Below are 27,571 nucleotides of genomic sequence, written 5' to 3'. Positions count from 1 at the left end.
CTGCACCCGGGCTGTGCCCTTGCCCATCCCTTTTATTCCCCTGTGACTTATTTTGGGGGCAGTTCTGGGAAAGCAGAGTTTCACATACTGGCAGGCACTGGCCAGTTCACTTCAGCTTCCCCTGAAGCTCTTGGGACCTCCCTGCTGCTCCCTGACAAGTGCTCCAATCTTGCAATGATATTGTCTATGTTCTTCTCTCCAACTCCAGATGGACTCTTAGGCATCTTACTTCCAAGCTTTTCTGTGGCACCAAGGAAGACAGGAACCTTCCAGCAGAGGTGAGAGTGTCATCAACTCCTGCCAGAGTCTCTCTGGGCTCATTCACTGCAGTCCAGAAGTTGGATGTTTAACCCCACCAGTTACTGCAGGAAGTTGCCCAGGCTGTTTGCTCTCTCTCCAGCAGCAAGCAAGGACCAACGAAGGAGCCCTGGGTCATGCCAATGGGTTACCCACTGGGATCTGGATATACCATCTCTGCACAGAGAGGATACAAGATTCTCACCTGGCTCTGTTAGAGAACGTGCTGCTAATTCCAGTGGTTAATTGCATTACGTGTCGTTTCCCTCCATTATTTGGTTCAAAAGATGAAGACTAAACGCAGGGGTTTAAATTGTCCACATTTCAGATTTTGCCCTTGGGAAAGCTTCAATCTCATCTTTTGTTTTCATTTAGGGTTTTTTTTTTTTTTGCAGGTCTGCAAATGTGTTTGTTTTAATAATGCAGCTGCAGGACAGATTAACAAAAAGCAAGTATCACTGGCATTTAATATCTCTAATCCAGCAGTAAGACAAGCCTGCCGACTGTTTGCTTAATGTTCAACATCCTTTTCTGATTAAGCAAAAGGTTTGAAGTGATTATAGTTTATTTACAACAAAAGTGGACTTAAATGAGAGTTAATTCCTCCCCCTCCTCCCTCATTGGGCCAGTCGCCAGTTACCATGTGTCTGCTCAGCTCCCTCTTTGAGAGCATCCACAGAAGCCACGGGCAGATGTTCCCATCAGGGCTCTCCAGGCAGGTTCTTTTCCAGGAGCCCCTGGGGATGGGGGTGCACTGGAGGTTCTGGCTCACCCCGTGGTCTGGTGACCCCGAGAAGGAGCCTCCACACCCTCCCTCGGCAGCCTGGGCCAGGGCTCCCTCACCTCAGCACCAAAGGAGTTTCTCCTTGTGTTTCAGTGGAACTGTTGTGTTCCAGCTCATGTCCATCATCCCTTGTCCTGGCATGGGTACTGCAGAAAAAATAGTGTCCCCCCATCCTCCAGACACTCACCCTTTAGGTACTTGTAAGTGTTGATGAGGTCCTCCTTCAGCCTTCTCTTCTGCAGGCTGAACAGCCCAGAATGTCAGACGTCATTGTATCTGCTGGACACAGTTCTGGGTACTTGGTTAATACCTGGGTTACTGCTGAGGCACTTTCCCAGCACTATCCAGTGTCAGCATTGCAGAGGGATGATGCTCACCAGGCCCAGACCACACAGACACCCAGGAGACAGCAGCAGCACTCAGGCTCTCCCCTTCCCAAAAGCCCTCTCCTTCCCAACAGGTGGGTGCATTTTCTGGTTGTGAACTTGACAGGTCTCAGACCTTCCTGGAGCAACTGCAGAAAGCAAAGCAGGGGACAGACAGGGCAGCCTGGAGCCTCCTGTCTGCCCAAGAGCCAAAAGGTCTGCAAAAGCTGCATGGAGACCTTCACGGTCCCCATCGGGCAGTTCCCCATCCCTGGGCACAGAGAGCCTACTTGTGACTTCCATAGCATCATTTCTCTGTTAATTGGAAGTTATTTTCCTATAGAATATAAAACTGCTTCTCCAAGCAAAGCATGAAGCATGGACTGTGTGACTCTGTGAAGCACAGGTGGATGTGGTGAAAGGCTGCGGCTGCAGCTCCGTGTCGGAGGGGTCACCCCGGTGCCAGGCCCGGCTCGGGCTCTGCCTTGGGAGGGATTTGGCATTTCCCAGCAGCAACAGCAGCTCAATGGACACAATGAGGCTGGTGGGACCCCGAGGGGCTGCAGTGCCTGTATTACTACCTAACAGATCAATGGAGGCCTCGGCTCTCACCGGCAGGGAGTGCAAGGAAGAAAGACACCAAAGCTGCAGAGAGTGAATAAACTCAATTAGATCGCTGTAATTGCAACAAGAATTAGTGTGGGGGTCGGGCACATGTGCCGTCTCGGAGCAGTAATTAAAAGTGCAGTGTTTGCCATGCTGGGGAGGTGGCCTGCTGGGTCCCAGCAGTGCCCTTTGAAAAGCTCCATGATGGAGCTTCTAGCCTGGATAAATACAAATGTCAGTGCCTCGCAGCCCATGGGGGGACTCTCAATCCACAGCCCAGTGGGAGAATCCCCTGCTTTACATTCCCAACAGTTGGGCTAATTTCAGAGTCAGGCTTTGATGTGCTTTGGGGAGCCCTGTGTGCTACACACTTGCCCAGCGAGGCGTCCCCTCCCTTTCTCAAATGCTTTATTAATTTTCTCCTGTGGTTTTTTTTATCCTCCCTTTCTCTTGGGCCCGCCTGCAACTTCTCCTTTGTGCTCACACAGTGGGGTTCATAGAGGAGAATTTATATCATATTGAAATATATATAAAGAAGGGATAAAAGAGGAGATGTAGGAACCTGCAGAGGCTGTAGCAACAATCAGTCCTGGGAGCCAGGATCCTCTTCCTCTGGCCACCAGCCCCACATGCTCCCAGTGCTGATAACACCGGTTTCCCAGCTGCAGCCAGAACTGTTCCTCATCAGCATAGAGACAGGGATGGCTTCTCCCAGGAGGGACAGCAGAGGTGACACCAGGCTGTCAGTCACCAGGGCCATCAGCACCACACAACAGCCATGCAGGATGGATAGCCAGGCTTTATGCCCAAGCCAGGGGTCTCACGGGGATCAGCCTTTGCCACCTGCCCGTGGCCGGTAGCCACCAGTGAAGGGCAGCGGTGCCAGCAGTGTGTGTGTGGCACATGAGGCTGTGGCTGTGATCAGGGATGGCTGCAGGTGTGCCAGCACCAGCACTGCCCTGGCATAGGATGCCCATGGCTCTGCCAGGGCACAGGATGCTCACAGTCCTCTTGCCCACACCACCACGGTCCCCTCACCCCCACACCATCCCCGGTGCTCAGCGGGAGCAGCCAGCCCTCACCACGGGCCATGGGGAACATCGCTGCTGCCATGTGTTGGACTTTGCCAGAGCTGAAGGCCCTCTGTGAAACTTCAGCCTCCTGTGCCCCCTCCCTCCCTCTGGCCTGGCCTCTCCCCACATCCCACCCTGCTGCTGGGCGATGGCGACATCCGCACGCCACAGCGAGCAGGCCGGGGCCTGCTCCTCTCCTCCCAAGCTGGCATCCAACTCCTTTCCTGTTTTCTATTATCAACTGAATTTGGCATGGAGGGGATTCTCTCCCCACATCCCCTTGGCACACAAAAGGCTCAAAAACCAGCAAAACCATTGTTTGTGCTTGAAGGGCGGGGACCAGGGTGAAAAGAACAGCATGTTTTAGAGCCCAGAGCTAGGAACCATTAGAGCATCTGGAACAGTTAGTGGGACAGGGGCGTTACAATTAAATGAAAATGGGTGATTACAGAACGGTTCCCTGGCTCTGACATACACAAGGGGCAGTGGCAGCACATGCCTGAGCACGCAGCTAAGGGGATTCCTCTCCTACAAGCCTGAAATGAATGGGCTTTTCCCCAGGAAGGTCTGAGGTCGGTGCCACCGCCTCGTGCAGGGCAGAGGAGCGCAGCCGCCCTTCGCCAGGACACGGCGCAGAGGCGTCTCTGCCATGAACGGCTCTGGTGAAAGCAGCCACATTCCTTGGGGCCAGAGAAGCACTAAGGCCTGGAGTGGTTCCTGCTCAGATGGAGCAGAGCCTGTGCCACCATGCGCCACCCCCGCTGCCACCGCAGCCCAAGTCCCAGCGCGCACGGCGGGAAGGGCTGGAGCCTGCCGAGCTCCCCAACCTCACTGAGGACTCAGGGTGTTGAGCCTCAGCTGTCATTTTGCAGCTGGGATGGAGATTCTGAGCCAGTTTCCTCTTTTAACAAGTCCCTCAGGAACCTTTGTGCCTCATCCCTCCAGTTTCTGCTATAGAGAGGGAAGTGGCAGGACTGGACAGAGAGCTTTTGCAGGGATACAGAAGTCCTGCAGAACAAACACCCCCTCCTGCTTGTCAAGGACCTCAGCCCTGTGCCCTGAAATATGCTGTTCTCATGAAAGCACTGAAATCAGATTTCAAAAACCCCCATGCTTTGGAGAGTGGCCCTTGATTTGGGCCTGATGAACATCATCCAGAAGCAAAACAAAGGGCCGTTTCCACGATGATTGGAGGGAAAGGGACCCCGTCCAATTGCAAAACTTGGATCCTGGCACCGAGGGAATCTTTGTGTGCAAGACCTGTGGCAATGGATGGCAATGACTTTGGGAAATTCAATCCTCGCCTAACTCATAAACAGAAAACAAGGAAAATAAACTTGGGCAGATGGGAGGAAGCAGAGACCCAAGCCGTGGATTTGTGCTCAGCTGGAAAAGAGCCTGTCCGTCCCAGGCTGCGGGTCCTGAGCTTGGCAGCTTGCTGAAGCCATGGTCAGGGTGCTTGGAGCTGTGGGGCTGGGCATTGAGCACCAGGCTGGGCAGCTGCAAATGGTAGGAGGCAGCAGCCACCCCTCTGCCACAGACACCGGGCTTGAGGAGGGACTGGAGGGGCAGGGATAGGAGAGGGGTGGTGGGGACAGCACGGCAGGAGCCCCTGCGCTGCAAGGCCACTGCACTGCGGCTCACCCATGGGCATGGGAGAGGGGAAGGAGGCAAATTGCCTTGTGCCATTTCATGTGGGAGCTGGAAACACTTGGTGGCAGTGGTGACAGGGGCGGGATGACCATTTGAATAGAAAAGAAAAGAAGTTTCTCTGCCAGCCCCCTCCTGGCATGCGCTGGTGCGTGGTGCAGCCGGATCCCTCCTGCAAACTCTCCTGCTTGTGCAACATCCCACAGCTGCTCCTTGTCTCCACGTTGCCACCTTCTCCTGCCTGCTCACAGCTTCTCAGGAGACGAGAGCCAGGATCTGTGTGTGCCCGAGGGCAGGAAGTGGAGCCTATTTAGGTTAAATCATTCACTGTATGTGCTGTGAAGAGCAGATGCACATCAGGCAAGAACGTGATGGCTGGGGATGCTATGAAAGCGGGGAAGGGCTGTGAGGGGACAAGGGCAGGAATTAAATGTTCCATGAAAGAAGTTACTTCTGAAAATACTTTTGAGAAACAGAGCTAATGACTCCAAAAAGCCTCAAACCCACTTCCAGATGATGCCTCCTTGTTCAAAAACACAAGAACTAACTGTTCCCTTTTGGCCGCAGACGAGAGGAACCAGTATTTCGATCATTTATGGGCCACAGAGGGTCAGTGGAGATATGAAATCTGTGGATTCATTGAATTCCCTCCTTACCACAACCCTACATTTGCAATTACAGATCCATGGAGCTCAGCATCCCTCCTGCCACCGAACGCTGCCCGTAAATCCACTGCATGTGCTGGTCTGGAGCCGAGACGGCTGCCCCTGTGCCATGCCAAGCACCAGACCTGAGTGTGCCCCAGGGTGCCAACGTGACACAAGAGGTTCCCTAAAATGTGGTACAGGGTCACTGGAATGTCCCAGTTTCCCCAGCCACTGCCCCAGGAGCAGCATTTGTGCAGGGAAGGCCTGTGGTGGTTTTATGTTCAGACAAAATGCCTTTCCTTTGGTTCAGGGGGAGAAGCAGCTTCTTCCCCTCAGATCAGGCAATTACCATTGTTTGGTTCAAGCTTTAAACTAATGGCTCATGAAAGAAAAGTGACCAGGAGCAGGTCTGAGCTGTGTGCTGGAACTAAGGCCTGTGCGGCTCCGGCACGGCACCGCCAAACCTGGCAGCGGGTGCCAGGCCAGTGCCACTGCCCAGGACCCCAACCTGCTCCTCTTTGCCTGTCTGTAACCACTCAGGGCTTCAGCACTCGGGTCAAGGGCAGAATCTGGCCAGCCCTAGACCTGTCCTGACAGAGCCTTCGCCTGTGTAAATCAGCACAGGCAGACTAAAGAAATCCAAGCCAGCCACCTACTGCTCCTCCCTGGAAATTCATAGAAGCATCACTGGCCTGACTTTCCTTTCTGACAAAGAATGGCATGAGAAATGCCCGTGATAAAATACAGAGGATACTTTGTTGGAAGAAATGAAAGCCTGTAAATCAATGTGAGATGTACACTCGAAAAGGTATTTGAGAAGACTCTGTCAGATACACTGGCCAGCCTTTAGGTTTCACAGGTTCAGCTGAAGAACTTCAGGAGATTGCTGGCATGGCCTGAAAGGGAGAGGGAAATTACAAACACATGCTCTGGGCTCCGAGTGAGATACAGAAATCTGGAGGATAATCCTTATTGCAATTCAAGATCTAACCAAATAGCCACAGGAAAGAATTCAACTCACCTGCCTGGAGAGCAACTGACTGTAACTTCTAATGCCACTGAGATTGAAAACATCTCTTTAGTGTGAGTGGATGGGATATTTGATGGCAGCCATGGGTTTGCTGAGGCTCATCTGTCCTTCCCCAGCACTCGCCCGCCGCTGATCTGCTCTCGCACCACTAGTCTGCAATGTTGCATAGTTGATGCTGCAGAAGCAAAGGCAGAGCTCATACCCAGGCAGGAACCCGGCAGGGAGGTGGATGCTGAGGGCAGGGGGTCCTTTGGGCTCTGAGGGCAGAGAGGCCTTTGGGCACTGCTGCTCGCTTGGCTGCTCCTGCACCCCTGAGCTGCCTGGTAGCTGCACCTTCCTCCTCACTCTGCTCCCAGCAGCTTGGCACAGGAGGAAGAGCAAGCACAGGCATCTTCTTCAGCCTCACTAAGAAAATAAGCCAGTGTGTGCTATGCACTCAGGGCATTCCCAGAGCCGAGGTCAGCCAGGGCACTGCTGAGCTCCACTCGCCCTGACAGCCGTCGCTCCAGGCTCGCCAGCACACGGACACCGCGTCCTGCCAGCACAGCCACGGGATCACTTCAGTTGGGAAAGACCTTTCACATCATCAAGTCTGGAGAACAATGAGGAGCAGCTGAGGGAGATGGGGTTATTCAGTCTGGAGAAGAGAAGGCTGAGAAGAGACATGATCACTGTCTGACAGGAGATTGTAGCCAGGTGGAGGTCGATCTCTTCTCCCCAGTAATGGAAGATAGAAGGGGAAATCAAGTTCCATCAGGGGAGGCTGAGATTGAAGATTAGGAAAGGCTTTTTCCCTGAGAGGGGTGTCAGCCCCTGTGCCAGGCTGCCCAGGGAGCTGGGGGTGTGCCCAGCTCTGGAGGGATCCCAAAGCCGTGGAGCTGAGGTCCTGAGGGCCAGGGTTAGTGCTGGGCTGGGCAGGATGAGGGCAGGGCTGGCACTGCAGCAGCTTCAAGAGTTATAACAGCTAAAATGATTCTATGATTCTAACTCCAACCACTTCATCAAGTCCAACCAGAGCTCACTCCCAGCCCAGATGTTGAGGGCTGAGCTTATCACCACCAGCCCCCAACTTCTGGTGTCAGGCACAGCATCAGCCACTACCTCTTGTGTTGTTGCCACTTGGAGAAAGGAGACATGCTGTGGGGGCAAGTCAGAGGGTTCTGCTGCCCAGTAGCCCCAGAGGACACACACATGGGGCACAGCAGTGCCCATCACCATGCAGCTGCCTCAGGCCTGTGGGCAAGAGTCTGTGGGAAAGAGAACAACAGCTCCTGTGGGGTTGCTGTGGGTGGGCAGCAGAGCAGACGCTGGCTGCCATGGGATGTGGAGGAAGGGAAGAGACAGACACTCTGCTTTCAGTCATCTCTAGGCATAAAATCAGGCCTTTGGGAAGGCAGGAGGAGGTAGGAACAAGGGAGGGTGAGGTCCTGCTGGCTCCTGGGACATCCTGTCCTTCAGACATTGTCACAAAACCCTTTTGTCCAGCCCAGGCACAAGTGTTGCAGAACGGCCATGGCACCAGGATGCACCAGGCTGTGGGGTGCTGTACCAAGGGAGAAGCCACGATGCTGTACCAGGAGAACAGCAGGCCATGAGATGCTCTACTGTGGCAGTGCCAGGCCACAGCTCTGGAAACACACCCAAGAGCCCCGTGGATCCAAGCTCACTCCTGACAATAAGGATCTTGGCTGAGCAGTTGATCCTTGGAGCTCAGGGGCATCCATGTAGACACCGTGGGGAAGCCAAGGAGCAACATCTGAGAGCCTGTGGAGCTGGGAGCCTCTTGATCCAAGGAGATTGTTACTATACTTCAGATCATATAAATAACTTGCTGAATAAAACCACATGTGACCACATTCTGTTCTCCATCCCTCAGTGCTCTGCAGACAGCACACAGGCTCTTGCAACACTTGTTTACTAGGGGAGACCGTATATAAAGCGAAAATAATTTGCTGGGTCTTATGTTTCCACTTTAATTCTCAGTGTATGAGAAAAAAAAACCTGTGAATTTGCTAATGGGCTTTGAGAATGTATTTTTAAAGCTAGGGCAGCCTGAGTCAGTGAGTTGTTACAAAGAATTACAGAAGGAACAAGGTTTGCTAGAAGAATTATCCCCTTGAGGAAATCTGGAACAGCTGAAAGGCCAGAGCCTGTTTCCTTCCAAGAAAATAAACACATCTCTGCATCCCAAATCGAGCTTCATTTCAGGTGTGAAGGGAGCTCGTTCCTTCTCTGGTGTTTGTGGTCTTCCCATAGGTTTTGGTGTTCAGTTTAGCATTTGAAGGCCAAACACACACTCACAAATTCTCCCCACAGAGGAAGATCCCTGTTGCATCTTTAAAGCACGCTTTTGGATGGAGATAAATGGCTCCAAGCCTTGGGAATGATCGAGCCAGATGGTCAATTGAGATTTCTTTGTGTGTTTCTGTGTTTCACTCCAGAGTTGATCTTGCATTTAAAAAAAATATCTCTTTTTTAGCATTTGCTGTGACTTGAAGCCCTGAAGAAACCTCTGGAGCAGAAGGGTTTGCAAATGATGTGCTCTGAGGGGCCACAGACCTTCAGCTCAGTCCTTCCTGGTCATTAAAATCAACGTGCTTTGGGGTTTTGTCTTGGGCACTCGGAACTAATTCAGAGCTTTTGATTTGCTGGAGGGTTTTTTTTAATGTTAAATGATGTCCATGCCTAAAGGAGCAGCTCCTCCTGTGCACTGGGACTGGGGAATCCACTGTGTGCATTGCACTTCTCCAGGCAGTTCATTGTTGTTCCATATTCACAGCCTAAACCTCCTGCGAGTCAGTGAATGGACTCTGACACTCTCTCTTTGCTAATTCTTCTTCTGACAGCCAGGACCATGGGGTGGGAAGGCAATAAGTGATGATCAAATTGATAATTTTACAATTTCATTTTACAAGGGCTGCTGGGGAAATGGGATTTTCATGCTCTTGCCCACGTTGCTGTTTCGGATCACAGCAAAGGGCTCCCCGTTTCCCTTTCCCCTCGCTCCCGTGTTTACAGATGTTGTCCATCTGTGGGATGGAGCTGTGGCCTTCCCCAGTGAGGTGCCACAGCATCTGCAGCTCTGCACAGGGTCAGATTTTCTGTTGAGGTGAGGGAGCCCTGGCCCAGGCTGCCCAGGGAGGGTGTGGAGACTCCTCAGGAGGTTCCCAGCCCCACCTGGACACGTTCCTGTGCCCCCTGAGCAAGGGGAACCTGCTGTAGCAGGGGCTGGGGCTGGATGAGCTCTGGAGTTCCCTTCCAACTCCCACCATTCTATGATTCTATGATCTTCAGTTGCAATAATCTGGCAGATCTCCTACCCCCAAGCAGTTTCCCCCCTCTCTGTAGCCATCCCACATGTCTCTTGTGAGCAGTGCAGGGAACCTGCTTAATTTGCTGCGTTGTTTTAATTACAACCATGCACCTTGGGCTAAGGGGACAGAAGGAGTTAATGGATCCTGCTGGGTGGCTGGAATTGCCACTAAGCTTGTATAAAATGAATGAGTTTTTAAGGACCCACAACTCCTGAATGGACACAAGAAGGACCAACAAGAGCATCAACTTCTAATAACCAGCAACCCCTGGCAGGAGCCCATATGGAAGCAGCGTGTTCAGCTTGAAATAAACCCTAGAGGTGTCAGGGCAGTGGATAAGGACTGTGCTGGCAGCAGGAAGGTGGAAAAGATGAAATTTTGGCTGCTGGGAAAACAGAAAAGGCTGCCAGCCTAGCTGTGCGTGTGAGCCTCAGCTCCCTGTTCCAGCCTGAGCACAGAGACGCTGTGCTGGGGCTGACTCAGAGGTGCTGGCTGGTGCTGGAGAGGTTGTCCCAGGCTGCTGCAGAGCAGCTGCTGGCTGCACAGCTCCCACCAAGGACACAGCTCCAGCCAAGGAGCCTGGTTGCAGGAGCCTGGGGGAGAAACAGAGAGAAAACAGGGTGCAGGGGGTTGACTGAGGAGACTCTGGAGAGGCTTCCCGACCTCAGGACCCCACGGGGACAGAGAGCCTGAGGGATGCTTCTGCCAGCACCTTCATGGGCAGTGCCCATGGTGTCCCAGCACAGAGAGAGGACACAGTCCCTGGGGAACATGGTTTATAAAACACTTCCCCACAAGGCAGGATGATTTCCTCGCTGGGAACTGCGTGCAGACTGCTCTTTGTCCCCCTTCTCTTGCCAGATGTGCTGAGGTCACCAAGGGGCATCTCCCAGCATCACCTCCACCAGGTCCTGTGGCACTGAGGAATACAGGGGACTCTCTGTGGCATCTGCCCTGACTTCAGCAGCCTTTGGAGACCCAGGCAGCAGTGGACATGTTTAAAGCATTGTAAATAATCTTGCAAACAGCTCCACTGAGCAGAGGCAGCAGCGCTCCTATGGAGAAGCAACAGCTAAGTTTGAACATCTGGTTCTGTGAATTCCTATATTGTAATAAAATAAGTCTTCCCACAGATTTCACGTCATCTTTGTCTGGGCATCATTGAACTATGAAGGGAGAAACTTTTTTTGTGGTTTTTCAGAGGAACAAAGAGACAATGTGCATCTGGTGAGGTGTCCTGGCAGCCTCCCTCGCTCTGAGCCTGCATGTCGAGCTGTCAGCGTGGCCCCATGGCCTGGGACAATAACTGCCTGACCCACAGCACCCCAAACAGCAGAGGTTGGAGGGAGACCGTGGTCTCCAAGGTCTGGGGAATGTGACACAGCCTGGCTGCAGCCCACAAAGACCAAGAGCAGCAGCCCCTGAACAGAAAGAGCCATTAGGAGCCTGCAATCTAGATCCTACCTTGTTAGCTCCCACTCAAATGAAAGGGCAACAAAGAACATGCAGCAAAACGCTTAAAGACAGTCTTGATGAAATCCAGAAAGGACTTTGCCCTTCATCTCATCCAGGCCTCCATGGATGCAAAAGCTTCCCCTGTAAGATATGAATCTGCCAGAGCAGGCGGTTCAGCAGAGGGAGCGGGCACAGGAATCTGCTGGGAAATGAGCAGTGCAAAGCTCCAGTGAGCTGCATTGGGTCAGGCTTTGCAATAAGCATGGGGCCGTCTTTATTCCCTGGAGAAGATCCAGAGCTGTGCATTGCCAGACTTGGACAGCAGCACAACCATCCCATGGGCTCCTCCTCACGCTGCTGCCTGCAATGTGGCTGCTCAGGTGCTGTTTGCCTGTGATGATGCCCAATGCCATGATGCAAGTGTGCTCCAGCTGCCTTGCAGGCTCCACCTGGCATTCCTGGGGGACACAATGGACTCTCCAGCATCAACAGAATGGCAAAGAGAGTCTCAGCTGGCAGCCTGTAAGACATCACACCAACTGTGGTTATTCAAATGCAGGTAGACCCTGAGCTTACCTTAAGTCTGTCACTTAAGCAGAGAAGAAAGGCCCAAGAGCTCTTTGAAGGCCAGGGGGACATTTGGTTGCAGCCACCCCTTGGGGTGATAAATCACAACAAGAAAAGCAATGAAACCTGAGCAGTTCAAGGAGGAGAATGTGAGTCTCACTCCTGAGCTGAGCCTCACCCTCCCCAGGAGCTCCCTGCCCCGTTGCCTGGTACATGCTCACACGCATCCCTGCAGATCAGAGCAGGGAGATTGCAACCAGCAACCTTCAGGAGCCATTTGTAAGTGGGACTAGATTCCATTTATTCCACAGACATATCAGCCTCTTTGGGAAAAGAGATTTCATTCCTTTGCTGCTTCTTGTCAGGATGGATTTACTGATCCCAGACATGTTCCTCACACCTTATTTAGGGCTTATTATGCATCATGTACATTGCTGAGCTGTCACCAGCCTGTCTGAGCTATACAGGAGGGAGGCAATGCATTTCCCTTGCCCCATTGCTCTCCCTGCCAGATGTGGAGCTGTGAGGATAAAGCAGTTAGGAGATGCCTTGATGGATACAATTTGCCTTTTGGGGGGGCTGCTGCTTATTCCCCTCCGTGCAGGGGCCAGGCAGGCTCAGCATGGATGGATACCTTCCTCCAGCTACATTCCCAGGAGCAGGTCACCTGGAACATGCAGTTCTGCAGGAGAGGATCCAATTTTCTCATGAACAGATGCCAGGTGATGGCTCTTGAGCACAACCAAAGCTTGCTTCTGCCTGCATCTTTACAGAAGACTGCCCAGTGCCAATAGTGCCCACATCTGCATCCAAATTAAGTATTCTTTCCTGAATTACTAGAGCTACAGGAATTCCAAGCCATCAGAAAGGGCACTTAACTAAAACAAGGGTGGTGTCTAATCTATAATGAAGAAGAGCAGAAGATGGGAGAGATGTGAGGCTCTTGGAACCCTCTTACAAGAGCTGAGAGGCCTTTTCTGGTCACCCTCCACACTCACTCCACAATGAGGGATCCACTGTCCTGTCCTGTCTGGCACAGAATGACAGAGCCCAGGAACCCCTGGGGCTGCACGCCCAGATATACATGTTTGACACCTGTTTTGGTCTGTGGAAAGCTGAGCCTGTTATTTTTCCAGCTGGCCATAACAGCCTGTCTGATTGTAGCTCTGCAGCAGGGCTTCTTCCCTTTGGGCTGTTTGCAGTCTCTCAGCTGGTAGTGCCACCATAGCCAGCCATGCCAGCAGCCTGCCCTGGAAGCTGGCACACGAGCCCATGTGTCAGGGCTGTCCCTGAGACAGGCACATAGGAAGCACCCTGCTGCTGGCACAGCTGCCTGCCCCAGGGCTGGAAGGGGTTAGACCTTGCTGTTGGTTGTTTCCTATGAGAAAATCTTCTTCCCCTTCTCCAAGAGCTGTTTCTGTGGCTGAAATCATCCCAGATCTGGGCTTACCCTGCCCCAGGCTGTCCCCACTCTGGGCTGTCCCTGCTCCTGCAACTCCCCAAGATCAGCAACTTCTGCTCCCATTCCCTCCTTTGCAGCCCCAAGCCATGCAATTCAGTGGGATCTGCCCCAGCACCCAGCACCAGGGAGATTCCCAAACATCTCCTGCTCCAGAGCAGCTGTGGTTTCATCCAGAACTCCAGGATCTGAACTGCTGACCTCTGAGGGCTCTGAAAGCAAAAGGAACAGCAGCATTAGCATGATAGATCCCTGATGATAGCACAGGAGGGGAAACACAAGCAGGATTTACATTGTGTCCCTTACGAATGGTTTGGCTGATATACTGAAAGCCAGATGGAGCATAAAGATGGAATTTATTCAAATTAAATGCTTGCAAATGTCATCCTATATTGAGCCAGAAAGTTCCCCTACACGCAACCAACGGAATGTATGCTTCTAGAAAGCATGCAATTGTACCTGCTACTGCCTGTGAAGGATGTTCCTGTCCCAGACTTCTGATTTCAAAACTGAAGAACAAACAGCACCGACTTGTCAGGGTGCCAGGACCCATCCAGAAAGACATCAGAAAGGCAACATGCACTTTTTCAATTAATGGAATGAGCACTGTTTCTTTCCAGGTGACTGGCAGAATTACCTACAGATGTGTCTTTAGCAGCAGTTGTTAACATTGAACATCTGCCCCACAGCTCAAAATCACTAACTCATGAAATGAAAGGAAAAGCAGGCTGGTGACTAGTGGGTGCTGACATTGGTATGCCCCAAAAGGAACAGATTCAAATGGGGAGGATCTCTCCTCCAAAATGCTTTTTGAATGTTCTCTTTGAGGTTTTTTGAGCAGGGACCTCAAAGTAGACACTTGAGAGTCTCAGGGACCTGGGAGGAGGTAACAAGCTCTGCAAAGAGGGATGTGGGAGTCTTGATTGATAACAAGCTAAATATGAGCCAGCAGTGTGGCCTCATGGCCAAGAAGGCCAATGGCATCCTGGGGGGCATCAAAAAGAATGTGGGCAGCAGATCATGGGAGGTTCTTCCCCCCACACTCTGCTCTGCCCTGCTGAGGCCTCATCTGGAGTCCTGTGTCCAGTTCTGGGCTCCCCAGCTCAAGAGAGACAGGGAACTGCTGGAGAGAGGCCAGTGCAGGGCTACAAAGATGCTGAGGGGATGGAACATCGTCCTTATGAGGAAAGGCTGTGGGACCTGGGGCTGTTTAGTCTGGAGAAGAGGAGACTGTGGGGACATCTCATTAATGTTTACGAACATCTAAAAGGTGGGTGTCAGGAAGACGGGCTGACACTTTTTGATGTAGTCTCCAGTGACAGGACACTACACACATCAGCTGGAACACAAACAGTTCCACTTCAACACAAGGAGCAAGTCCTTTGGTGCTGAGGTGAGGGAGCCCTGGCCCAGGCTGCCCAGGGAGGGTGTGGAGGCTCCTGCTCAGGAGGTTTCCAACCCCACCTGGACACGTTCCTGTGCCCCCTGAGCCAGGGGAACCTGCTCTAGCAGGGGCTGGGGCTGGAGCAGCTCTGCAGGGCCTCCACCATTCTGTGATTCTATGAACAACATCCATAGGCAGAGGCAGGAATCCTCTTCCCCTGCTCTCCCTCAGACCAGGTTCTCTGCAGCCCCATGTTCACGTCTGGGGGTTTCCAGATCAGAGAGCAGAGCTCAGCACCCTCATCCTGAGCAGCAGAGCTGAGACCCATCCCCTACCCACTGATTTTAAGCACAGGACTGGTCTGACACAAGATAACTGGCTCATCTTTCTGCCTGCTGTTAAACACACGTGAAAGTTGAGGCTGTTGTGCCTGGGCTGTGGCAGTCAGGGCCATGGGAGGCAGAGGCTGTGGCCCTCAGGCCACACGGGCACCCAGCAGCTATCATCACACCTTCCTGTACACTGGGAGCCTGCTTATATCAATGGCTTGTAAATGCAAAGCTCCAGCTCCAGTTACTGCTCCTCTGCACCAGCCAGCCCTCTGCTCTGCATGAGATATGTTTCAAATGATAGCATTTGTCTTTAATAAATGGTCACTCCATAAACTGCCTCCTATGGGAAACCTGGGGTTTATAAGTAAAACCTGCTGTTTTCATTCCCTTATCATGCATTTGCTTGAAGATGAATACCAACCCACCCTCTGTTTAATATCAGCCCAAGGTGTGCAGTGGGTTTGTATTACTATTTATGAAATCCATCTAGCTGGGCTTAATCTGTTTCAGACCCCACATCTGTCTCTCTATCAATGTCAGCTTGCCCTGAAACTGGGATGTTCTTCGTTTGACAGAGCCAAAGGCATCACCAACATTCAGAGTTAAGGAACAAAGCTCTTTCATGGCCATAGAAAGTCTGGCTGTAGACTGGAGGTTCTTCAGACAGATATTTGCCCCACAATATTGCTTGGGATGCTTTATTTTTAAGGCCAAATCTGTCTGTTCTTGTCCATACTGTCTGGATCTTGACATACTTGACAGAAAAGTGTTTCATAGGTAAATGACAATTCCTCAGCCATTCATTAGACATCTATCTATAACATTACCTTAAAAGTGAGGCACCATTGGTTTGTGTTACTGCTGCAGAAAGAAGGTATCACCTGAAGTTATATAGAGCTATAAACAAATGGATGAGAAATAATTCATATTTCAGCCAGATTGCTCTGCTCCTCCTTTTCCCAGGGCTACTAAACCAATATCACCCCAGCAGAGTAAATGGGTGAAACCACAGAGTTGAGCTTTCCAGCCTCGAAGGTGTCCCATTTGGGAAAGTCCACAATGGAGAAGCTCCTCCAAGCCATGGCTGTGAGCAGAGGGCAGGGCTGCTGCCAGTGAGCACAGCCACAGAAAGGTTCTGCTCAGCCTTGGCACAGCCAGGGAATCATAGAATCGTTGAATTGGTTGGGAAAGCTCTTGCAGTGCCAGCCCTCCCCTCACCCTGCCCAGCCCAGCACTAACTCCTGGCCCTCAGCACCTCAGCCCCATGGCTTTGGGATCCCTCCAGGGCTGGGCACTGCCCCAGCTCCCTGGGCAGCCTGGCACAGGGGCTGACACCCCTCTCAGGGAAACAGTTCTGCCTCAGCTCCAATCTCAACCTCTCCTGGGACATCTTCAGCCCATTTCCTCTTGTCCTGTCATTCAACACTGGAGAGAAGAGACTGATCCTCACCTCACTAAAACCTTCTGTCAGGTAGTTATAGAGGGTGCTCCTGTCTCCCCTCAGCCTCCTCTTCTCCAGGCAAAGCTGTCTGCAGGGAGCCCTTTGGCACACACACTCCCAGGACTGGCTTCTTCCACAAATCCCAGCTCAGAACCTGTAGTTTAGTTCATAGCAAATGCCCTTTGGGGATGGAAAAAAAGAAACAAGAGAGACTGACCCGTTTGAGTTCCATCTGTTGGAGTTTATAACTGTTCTCCTTATAATTGCCAACAGACAATGTGAGTTGCAATTAGCTAATTGCTTGCTAACTTTCCGTTCTAATAATAGTCATGTTCCAGAGTTATACAAGCTTGGAGGCTGCTGCTGTTCCCTTGCAACTGGCAATAATAAATAACACCGTATTCCCTCAGCATTACCCTTTCTTCCAAGTTTCATCCCCATGCAAATTGCTCCAGCATGTACTAATCCCTGACAGCATGGCAGAAGCATCAACAGCGTTTCTTTGTAAGTTCGTTGCACTGGGAGTGTTCAACACTTGCACGGGGATGCTGTCACACTCGGGTGCTTCTCATCCCTCCTGCACAGCCAAGCCAGCAGGTCTGGGAGATGCCTCTGCACAGGGCTGGGCAGCAGGACCAAGTGCTCTGTATCCCTGGAAATCCAACCCTCTGTCAATATGTGTTTGGTTTCTTTTTGGGTTTTTTGGAGTTTTTGAGGGTTGTTTGGGGTTTGGGTTTTTTTTTGCATTCCCTTTGCAGGATTAGCTGTGGCCCTGGCCCCTGTAGTGAACATGTTTTACTACCAGTAGCTTCAATAATGTCAGCACAGACCTAAACTGGAGCTTTAGAGAGAACACAGTCTGCAGAAACAGAACAAGCTGTACAGTGTCACTGCTGTAGTGATGGGGGGGGGGCGGGTCCTGGTGGGGTTCCTGGTGGGACAGAGGTCAGGTTGGGTGCAGAGCCTCAGCATTCCCAGGAGCTCCCTTCCACATGGGTGAACTTTTCTGCACCCCTCTCCGGGCTTTCTAATCTCCAGCTTGTTACTGCTGTGCAGATGTGGCTAATTGAGAAGCAAAGCAACAACCTGATCCAGCAAAGTCAAGGCCAATGAAATGAGCAACAGCATTCCCTGGCACGTGAGGAACTACTGAACACAGACCTGCCAGCAAGCTGACATCTCCAGAGCTTACACACTAATCTTATTAAACTCAACCCAAAAGCCTTTTAGGGTTGGGGGAAGTCATGTCCAGGAAAAAACTGGTCTGGATTATTCCCTGGGTGCCTCTGGGGTTGTTTCCACATCGCTGGCTCCCCATCGCTCTGTGCCTCAGGCAGGGGGATGCGGCAGCCCCCACTTGCAGGCGTGATGCAGAGCAGGGATGGGGATGGGGATGGGGATGGGGATGGGGATGGGGATGGGGATGTTTGCCTAGACCCCAGTGCTTTGGGGGCCTCGGCCCACCTGAAGTCCTGGCTTCCACAGACATGACCAACATGAATGGCAGCAGGGGCTCGTTTTCAGGTTGCTCATTAGCAGAAGTGCTCTGTGGCTGCCTCGGATGCTGTCCCAGCCCCTTGCTCCAGACAGAGCAGCCACAGGCTCCCCAGCTCCAGAATTGCTTCAGATTGCTTTTCCTCTGCACACAATTATCTGGACTTTTCCATCCCCTACTTCTCCCCTCCCCTGCTCCTGACATCTGACTCATGGGTAGATTTATTAAGTTTAAAGCACTCCTTGTGTAAGCCACACTCCACAGCCCCACCTTCCCACTTGCACAATCTCCTCTCACCCTCTCTCTTGGGTGTTAGGGCAGAGAGGTACCAAAACTGTGTCATGAAGCAGAGTCCTCCTCAGCAAAGCACAGCAGGTGAGCTCTGCCTCGCTTTGCACAACGTGGGGATTGCTTGAGGAAAGCCCTGTGCAGAGAACTGCCTTGGACAACTCTTTCAACATTTCCCCCTGTCCCCAGTGTGGCACCAGCAGGTATTTCCAGTACAATTCCTGATGGGCAAGCCTTCAGTTTTCTCTTTTGCTTTCAAGATGATCTCTGTTTAAACTTTGTAGTCACTCCAGTTCCTGCATGAGGACAGGGAGATGCTGGAGCTCACTTTTGAGGGTGACATAAAGGAAACGAGTGACGGGATTTTTCTCTCTCAGACACCCAAAACAATAAACCCCATGGATTTATTCCACAATCATGATTCTTCTTGCATTACAATGGAGCCACCCATTTGTTTTCAAAACAGGGACATGATGTTCTCTGCCAGTGGGAGCAAGAAACAAGACTGCTGTGGCTGCTGTCCCCTCCCCACGGCTCAGGTGCACAAGGCAGGAGCTGGCTCCCCTGGCTCAGACCAAGTAGTGGCACACAACGAGCTGGAGAAATTCAGCCAAAGGAACAGCTTTGCTTACTTCTGCTTTGGCTTCTTCTGCAAATGTTTTCTCTCTGCACTGGCTGATGGGTTTCAGACTGAGGGAATGTGAGGAAATGAAAGGGAGAAGGCTGTGACACATCACACGCGGTGCCAAGGAATGGCGCTGACGCACGGCAGCTGGCGGGGACCCCGGCGTGCACCAGACCCCGCTGCCACCCCAGCACACCCTCAGCCACCCTCCTTCCCTGCCTCCCAGCACTGAGGACAACTGCTCTGCTCACTCAGAAGCTGGGCACCATCACCTGTGGCTCTACACCTCCCGCAGAAGTGACACTGGCCAGGGCCGTGCCAAGAGGACAGGAGGCAGGATCTGCAGCACGGCCAGAAACCTCTCCCTTAAGGGCAGGAAAGCTGCCTGGGCCTGGCAGCTGCACAGCACAACTTGTTCCCGGGGCTGATGGTACGTTGCAGAGAACAGCAGCGTTTGAAGTGCAGCAGCAGAGCAGGTCACGCAACCAGGGCAGGGTGAGGCATCGCCAGGCCACGCAGCCAGCTCAGGGGCAGCATCCGTGGGACTTACTCCCAGCAGCCACTGCCAGGTGCTCTTGGAAAGGAGGCTGGGAGATTTGACCAGCTTGAATTCATCTCCTGACCTCAGAAGAAAAGAGGGAAAAGGTCCTGTCATGCTCAGTGCAGAGCTGAGTCTGGTCTCTGGCTGACAAGTAGCTATGGACTACACACAAAAATGCTCCAAAGCTGACTGCACCAAATGTTTCTCCTCCACCTAACACAGTTGCTTGGGATTCAGTTAGAAACAAAGCTCTGTCTTGTAGTTTTTAATAAAGCTCATGGCAAACAGTTCAAACACTGAGGGGGGGGTTGGAAGCAGGAGAGAGAGATTGGATTTCTGGGAGTGGGAGGAGATCATTTGCTTTCTTAGGAATTGGAAAAGATTAACAGTGTGCAAAGGGCTCTTGGATTCATTCCTCACATAGCAGGATGGTTGGGAAACTTGGTGTTCTCTATTCTGCCTTCCACAGGTGGCCTAGAAACTGTCTGGACTTAAGAGGAACAGGGAGCTCTCCTATAGCTGCCCCCAGTGAGGAAGGTGGCTGTGATATATTAGAGGATGGAGGAGCAGCAAGCCTCCCAGAGCTTTGCTTTGCTGTGAGATTAAACAGCTACCTCATATTCCTGTAAGTGCTGCTCATGTGGGAAGGTGATGATGACTGTGGAGCTGATGGGAGCACAAGCAGGTTCATCCCACCAGCACACACCCATCCCTGGACCCCAAAAGCACACTCTTGCTCCTCAGCCAGATGCATCCCCACTCAACACAGATACAGGATCAGCAGATTTTGCCCCCCTTGGAGCTCACAAACAACTCAACAGTTCAGATGCTGGGATAAGGTTGAAAGCAGCAGAGAAACAGTAAGGTGTGGGCAGCCAGGCACTAGGAACAGAGCTACACATCCAATGAATGGTGATGGGAGAATGCCTCTTGTATTTCCAAGCAGATAACGACTCCATAGCAGGAATCTGGACCTAGGGAGGGTCTTTCTCCTACTACCAGCATTTTCCAATCAAACAGTAACGTGCCAGGTGAATCTTGAAGCAAAGAAAAACAGAAGGAAAAAGACAGAACACTGAACAGCCCAAAGTTTCTTTCCAGTAGGCAAAACCCAGCACAAGCCCTGCTGTCCACAGAGTGGAGTGGGAAGGATGAAAAGCCACTGGATGCACACAGGGAACCACAGGACAAGTTGGAGAGGCAGTCCCCAGGGCTGTAAACTGGCTCAGACACTGCTTCCAGTCTCACAGATCTCATCACCCCAGTGGGCTTTGGGAGGACAGACAGCCCTTTTCCCCACAGGCCTGTGCTGGAGGCAGCACTTATGCACAAGCCCTGAGGCTGCATGCAGCTTGGCATCCTCAACAGCTGAGGACAGGACACACGGGTCACCCAGGGAGCGTGAGCAAAAGAAGCCACTGAGCACGTCCCCTGCCTGAAGTCACAGCCAGCTCCCTAAAACCAAAGTTATGCTGGAAACTAGATGAGAGAATGGGCAGAGAAACCTGCTTTCCATTGCTGGGTCACTGTGAGAGGAACATGGACAGATCTAATTTCTCCATGTTGCTGTAGCTGGGAAATTGCAAGCCAAGCCCCTTGTCACTTGGCTGGGTGCAAGAGCAGGCTTGAGTGTTTCCATGACTTCATGGACAGCCCCAGAACACAGTCAGCTACTTAGGAATATCTGTTGTGCTCCAGTTTGTGGTTAGAAGGCTTAGAGGGGTGCTTGCAGCGTTGCATTTTGAGGCAGCAATGACTTCTCAGAAGGCCAAGAGCAGTCTTGCTTTTCAAATAGCATTAGGAAATACAATGTTTGCTCCCTCTGAGAATGAATGAGGAACTTGAGAAAAACTGCTAAACATGAAAGTTCCTGGACATCTGGAAAGGATTAGTTAGGAAGGTGCTTGGGACAAGGAGTTCAGGCAAGTTCAGGAAACACCTACTGTAGATTTGTTTCCACAGAAGGAGGGAGGAGGAGTAAAGGGTTGAGGGGAAAAGCAGGAAGGGAGGATTGAAATAAAAGCTCTGCAGGACTGGCAGATAAGGTGAGTGATGGGAACTGCCTCTATTCTGCAGAGTGTGAAGTGCTGAACAGGTGACCTAGAGGGTCTGCTGGAATAGAAAGGGCTGGGTGCAGCAACAAGGGGTAAATCACAGGGGGAAAGAGATGGCCCAACTGCTTGTGCCCATCTTTGCAAGGGCAGACAACAGACCCTGTGCTGAGCAGGAAAGCACACTCTTGCTCCTCAGCCAGATGCACCCCCACTCAGCACAGATACAGGATCAGCAGATTTTGCCCCCCTTGGAGCTCACAAACAACTCAACAGTCCAGATGCTGGGATAAGGTTGAAAGCAGCAGAGAAACAGTAAGGTGTGGGCAGCCAGGCACTAGGAACAGAGCTACACATCCAATGAATGGTGATGGGAGAATGCCTCTTGTATTTCCAAGCACTCATGCAGCCTCTTGGGCCCTGCAACATCACAGAAGAGTTTTGCTTTGAGCCAAGATGAAAGTCTCAAAGAACAAGCATGAAAACCACAGGGGCTTGTGAAACCCATGCTTGCTTTAGCAAATGACTCATGAAGCTTTCTATCACGTATCTCTGCCTCTGATTCACTCCACATTCAAAGGCAGGTGCCAAACCCTTTGTCTTTTTCCTAACTATGGACTTACAAGGTAGCAAATTCAGTTTCAAAATCTCTTTGAAATCCAGGAGCTTGTGCTGAAGCCTTTGGGTTTCTCTGGAAAGCCTGGACTCAGCCACAGTGGGTCCTCACTGCTAAAGCAGAACTGTGCAGAGGCACCACAGCACCAGAAGCTTCTCCCCTACATGGAAAAACAAACTAACCAGATAGAAGTCAGATGCTCTCTATAAATGTTTGTGCATATTCAACTCCAGTAACTCCTTTCAGTTCGTGCTTTCCCTGTAAGTGAGAAATAACTATTTTCAAATGAAGTTAGCAGGAGGTAAAGCTGAAAATCAAAGCAGGAGCTTTGTGTTTCCTGGAAATGTGACTTTAACAAGGTAGCTCCAGCTGCTGACTTTGTTTTATTGCATTCCTGAGAAGCAGATCTCCATGCAAGACTGCTTTAAGAGCTCTGCTCCAAAAATGAAGGCACTCAGCTTTATTTTTATGGTTAGCAGTTAGTCTCACAGAGCCCTTGATACTGCCCTTACCCACTGGCCTCCTTCAGGCACCACACAGGCTGGACCCCCCATACCACCATTCAGGCTCCCCCAGCAGCTGGAGAGGACTCAGAGGCTAATTCTGCTCTTTTCTCATTTGCCTCAGGTCCGGGCTCCTCATTACAAGGACACTGAGGGGCTGGAGTGTGTCCAGAGCCGGGCAGCAGAGCTGGGGAAAGGGGCTGAAACACAAGTGTGATGGGGAGGGGCTGAGTGAATGAGGGTGTTGAGCCTGGAGGAGGCTGAGAGGGGACAGGAGCACTCTCTGCAGCTACCTGAAAGGGAGTTGTAGTGTGGTGGGGGTTGATCTCTTTTCTCTCCAGTGTTGAATGACAGGACAAGAGGAAAAGGGCTCCAGTTGCCCCAGGGGAGGTTGAGGTTGGAGCTGAGGCAGAACTGTTTCCCTGAGAGGGGTGTCAGCCCCTGTGCCAGGCTGCCCAGGGAGCTGGGGCAGTGCCCAGCCCTGGAGGGATCCCAAAGCCATGGAGCTGAGGTGCTGAGGGCCAGGAGTTAGTGCTGGGCTGGGCAGGATGAGGGCAGGGCTGGGACTGCAGCAGCTTCAAGGGCTTTTGCAACCATAACAATTGTATGGTTCTGTGATTTTGGACTGGCAGCCTCTGCAGACACCAGCACTCAGAGGTAGCCAGGAGGGTGCCTACCTAAACCTACTGTGATCTGTGTCATCCCACACTTGCCCCTCCCTTAAAACCTGGAGTCAGTGGTCTCCCCAGGGAGCACACATGGGTTGAACACCAGTAGCAGGCAATGGCTGATGGAAGTTTACCTGTCTGAAACCACAACACAGGATGTGAACTTCTAGATATGGGAGTTTGTGGCTGGAATCAAAGCTCTAAAAATGAACCAGATGAAATTTCCCACTTCACTGTGGACAGGAAAATAAAGGTCTTATACTGAACTGTTGCTGTGATGCAATGCACAGCCCCAGCAACACACTGAGAAAATGAGTCAGTGACAGGTGGTGGTGACAGAGCTGCTTGAGGAGGGGAAGTGCTTTGCATACACAAGTGTCAGCACTGAGGCTGCTGTGCAGCCATTTGCTACATAAACTGCATTCTCAGCTCATCTGCCAAACCAGTAACTTCACTGCATCATCTGCTTCATCTTAAGCTGAAGCAGCAGGAGGAGACTCACTCCATTTCCTCACTTTCCCGAGGAGGGGATGGCAAAGACAAAGCTCAGAACAGTTGTACTGTGACTCTCAGCATGTAGTGACCCTGCAGCCTCACACAGGGTCCATGGGAGATGCTGGGAGCAGAGAGGCCCTGGGCAGCACCAGCAAGCAGGTCAGGGGCTTGAAGGGACATGGAGCAAGCAGGAGCACAGAACCACCTCCAGCAGCAGAGGAGAATCCCAGAGGCAGCTCCCCCCTGCCCTGCTCCACACACACCAGGAGCAGAGCCCACCTCACTTCCCTGGGCTGAACTCCCTTCCCTTGGCAATCATCAATGTCATCAGCCCAGAAGCCAGACCCACTACAGGAGGGTGATGGGGATTTTTTGGTGCCATTGGAACTGCATCTAAAGCACCATCCCACAAAGCCCAGCAGCTGGGGGCACTCTGTCTCAGCCCAGGTCAGGCAGTGCCCTCAGGTGGTCAAACAGCCCCTGGACCTGGGACCAGCATCACTATAAAAATCAGCAAACACAGGCACATCTACAAGCTGCCCAGGAAGAACTCTTTATTTGGCTTTCTCTGGGAAGCAATTTCTTACCCACTATCTTGTTTAGGGACAGGCATCCCAACACCTTCTGAGAATGTCAGAGGATCAGTGTCACAATCCACAGAAGGTGGCAGCAGCTGCTGTTGCCACACAGTGTGGAGTCTGAAGTGATTTAAGCATGTCCCAGCAGATATGAGAGGAGCACACTTGAAAAGTGCCTGTGCCAGAACCCAGGTGTTTGTGCACCTCCACAATTACATTTTCAAGCCAAATTTGCTCCTTCCTCTTCAATGTACAAGTGGGATGAAAGCAAACCCACTGCTCAGAGGCACGAGGTGCAAACTGTTTCTAAGCCCTGATTTGACATCTTTGATTTGTTTGTAAGGACTGCAGCTAAACACTTTTCTCACAGGGTATCCTATGCCACACTCACTTCTTTGAGGCACACCTCATGTCAGGAACTCCCAACATGTTTTCAGTATACAAAACATCCACAGCAGGCAAAAGAAAGGGTAACTTCATAGCTGAAGATAACTCCCTTCTGTCTTCATGGCTTGTTCAGCTCAGCATCTTCTTCAGGCACCAAGTCTCTTCCACTGGTAAATTAAACAGTTCAAGCATTTCCTGCTGAGGGCAATTACCCAAGGCATCCAGCTTCCAAAAAGCACCAGTCAAGCTTCCTCAATTCATCATCCTCTCTGTAGTCACCTCAGAACACAGCAGAGGCTCGTAGAAGCTGGTCAGCATCAGTCCTTCCTGTTCTCTGTCAGGAGCCTGGTGAGCAGCACAGCTCTCGTTGGTTGTCCACAAACAGAGAGACCTTAAGAAGTGCATCTGAGTTGGAAGGGGAGGAAAAAACAACCCCATTAGCTTAATGCACTTTATATGTGTTGGGTAGCCACAAACACTTGTTTCTAAAAGCAACCATGACAAAGTTAAAGAGTAGAACTAACTCAGCAGAACAAGTGAAACACATCACTCAGCCCCTTGGTGCACTCTGAAAGAGGATCATAGAATCACAGAATGATGGGGGCTGGAAGGGACCTTTAGAGCTCATTCAGCCCAAATCCCCCTGCAGAAACAGCTCCCACCTAGATCAAGTCACACAGGAATGTGTCCAGGTGGGTCTCCAAGACCTCCAGAGAAGGAGCCTCCACACCCTCCCTGGGCAGCCTGGGCCAGGGCTCCCTCAGCCCACAGTGAAACAGGGGTTTTCTTATGTTGAAATGGAACTTTTTGTGTTCCAGCTTCATCCCATCACCCCTTATCCTGCTGCTGGATACCACAGAAAAAGGGATGTTGCTTCCAGCTGTGCCCTGGGTATGATGATGAGTATTTACAACTGGTCATGCACAAGATCTCAGAGCACAGATCAGCTGTAAAATGAGCATGACTGGGACCAACACAGCGAGCAACACTTGGTCTTATGTGCTGTGTGCAGGGCTGAGGCCTCGAGGTGACAACCCTGGGTCTGCTGTAAATGGAACCACCTGGGGTTTGCTGTAAATGGAACTACCTTGGACAATGTCTTCCTTGTAGCGCTCCAAAATCCTCTCCCAAGACTGTGGGAGGGCTTCCAGGTCTGCCAGGCTGTCACAGCTGACACGGAGGAGGAGAAGTTTGCTCTCCAGGTACCTTCACACCCGCTAAGGACCACAAACCACAAGAGGCACCCGCCAGCGCTGCCCCGGGAGCCCGGCTGCACAAGGATACAGATGGCGATAGTAGCGCTCCACGTCCTGCAGCCCCTCCAGAGCATCAGCCAGCGATGGGCAGCGTGGGCCACGGCACAGGGCTGCTGCCAGCCCCAGCTCTGCCGCCCACTCCTCGTACAGCCGCAGCACAGCGGCCACGGCGGCGCCCACGGCGTCACGCACGGCCCGCAGCTCTGCCCTGCACAGCACAGCAGCTCACAGCACCACACACAGGCACGGGATGCTGAGGGCTGGGAGGGACCTTGAGAGATCAAGCAGTGCAACCCCCCTGCCAGAGCAGCACCACCTAGAGCAGGGCACACAGGGACTCATCCAGCTGGGCTGGAATGTCTCCAGAGAAGGAGACTCCACAGCCCATCTGGGCAGCCCCTGCCAGTGCTCCCTCACCTCAACAGGGAACAAGTTTTTCCCCTATGTTTCTTTGGAACCTCTTCTGTCCCAGCTTGTCCCCATTGCCCCTTGTCCTGTCATTGACCACCACAGAGCACAGCCTGGCTCCATCCTCCTCACACCCACCCCTGATGGGTTTGTAACATGAATGAGGTCACCCCTCAGGCTCCTCTTCTCCAAGCTGCAGAGCCCCAGCTCCCTCAGCCTTTCATCACAAGGGAGATGCTCCACTCCCTCCATCATCTTTATGGCCCTGCCCTGAACTCTCTCCAGCAGCTCCCTGTCCTTCTGCAACTGAGAGGCCCAAAACTGGACACAATATTCCAGACGTGGTCTCACAAGGGCAGAGCAGAGGGAGGGAGGAGAACCTCTGACCTACTGCCCACAGCTCTTCTAACCCACCCCAGGCTGCCATTGGCCTTCTTGCCCACGAGGGCACGTTGCTGGCTCACACTCACCCTGCTGCCCACCAGCACCCTTTCCCCTCTCTAACAGTTCCTTCCCCAGCCTGTGCCGGTACACGGGGTCGTTCCTTCCCCAGCCTGTGCCGGTACACGGGGTCGTTCCTTCCCCAGCCTGTGCCGGTACACGGGGCTGTTCCTTCCCCAGCCTGTGCCGGTACACGGGGTCGTTCCTTCCCCAGCCTGTGCCGGTACACGGGGCTGTTCCTTCCCCAGCCTGTGCCGGTACACGGGGTCGTTCCTTCCCCAGCCTGTGCCGGTACACGGGGTCGTTCCTTCCCCAGCCTGTGCCGGTACATGGGGCTGTTCCTTCCCCAGCCTGTGCCGGTACATGGGGCTGTTCCTTCCCCAGCCTGCGCTGGTACACGGGGTTGCTCTTTCCCAGATGCAACGCTCTACACTTGCCCTTGCTGAGCTCCATGAGCCTTCTCCCTGCCCAGCTCTCTCTCACCGCCGGCCGCTGAGCTGTTCCAGCAGCGCCTCGGCCGCTCCGCGCTGTTTCCGCCACAGCCGCTCCCGCAGGTCCCCGAAGGCTCCCAGCGGCGTTTCTCCCCACGGCAGCCGCCTCACCGCCCGCATCTGCGCCGCCAGCCCGGCCAGCGAGCCCAGCAGCGGAGCCCAGGCCGCCACGGCCCCTCGCCAGCCCGCGTCCTGCCGCGCCAGCGCCGCCGCGCACTCCCTCAGCGCCGCGGCCATCGCCGCCGCCATCGCGCCCGTCGCTCCGGAAGCGCCGCCGCGTCACCGCCCGCGCGCAGCCGCCATTGGCCCTCGCGCCGCGGCCGT

The 27,571-nt window shown here is 52.5% G+C and overlaps 1 protein-coding gene across 2 annotated transcripts; it reads right to left on the bottom strand.

The window, feature by feature from the left end:
* Window positions 1-24,238: 24,238 nt before the first annotated feature.
* On the bottom strand, window positions 24,239-27,501 carry AIRIM (AFG2 interacting ribosome maturation factor). 2 transcript variants are annotated; one of them, XM_062014473.1, is made up of 4 exons: window positions 27,240-27,501; window positions 25,936-26,115; window positions 25,739-25,857; window positions 24,903-25,056 (listed from the first exon to the last, which is right to left on the bottom strand). In XM_062014473.1, the coding sequence occupies exons 1-4, from the start codon at window positions 27,494-27,496 to the stop codon at window positions 24,989-24,991; spliced, it is 624 nt and encodes a 207-aa protein (XP_061870457.1). In that variant the 5' UTR covers window positions 27,497-27,501; the 3' UTR covers window positions 24,903-24,988. The 2 variants fall into 2 exon arrangements, with proteins under 2 accessions (XP_061870458.1, XP_061870457.1); XM_062014474.1 differs by lacking the exon at window positions 25,936-26,115 and having other exon boundaries at window positions 24,239-25,056; window positions 25,739-25,868.
* Between the last annotated feature and the right edge of the window lie 70 nt (window positions 27,502-27,571).

The sequence above is a fragment of the Colius striatus genome, chromosome 24 (assembly GCF_028858725.1).
Source record: "Colius striatus isolate bColStr4 chromosome 24, bColStr4.1.hap1, whole genome shotgun sequence".
Lineage (NCBI taxonomy): Eukaryota > Metazoa > Chordata > Aves > Coliiformes > Coliidae > Colius > Colius striatus.
Note: the sequence above shows the minus strand (reverse complement) of the source record. Positions and strands in the feature narration are given on the sequence as shown.

What these genes read in the sequence shown, in the direction of transcription:
- AIRIM (XM_062014473.1), bottom strand. Translation starts at nt 27,496, where the DNA reads ATGGCGGCGGCGATGGCCGCGGCGCTGAGGGAGTGCGCGGCGGCGCTG. An exon ending in GAACAGCTCAGCGGCCGGCG is followed by an intron (nt 26,116 to 27,239) that starts GTGAGAGAGAGC and finishes TGTGCTGTGCAG; the next exon opens with GGCAGAGCTGCGGGCCGTGC. An exon ending in GAGCGCTACTATCGCCATCT is followed by an intron (nt 25,858 to 25,935) that starts GTATCCTTGTGC and finishes GCGGGTGTGAAG; the next exon opens with GTACCTGGAGAGCAAACTTC.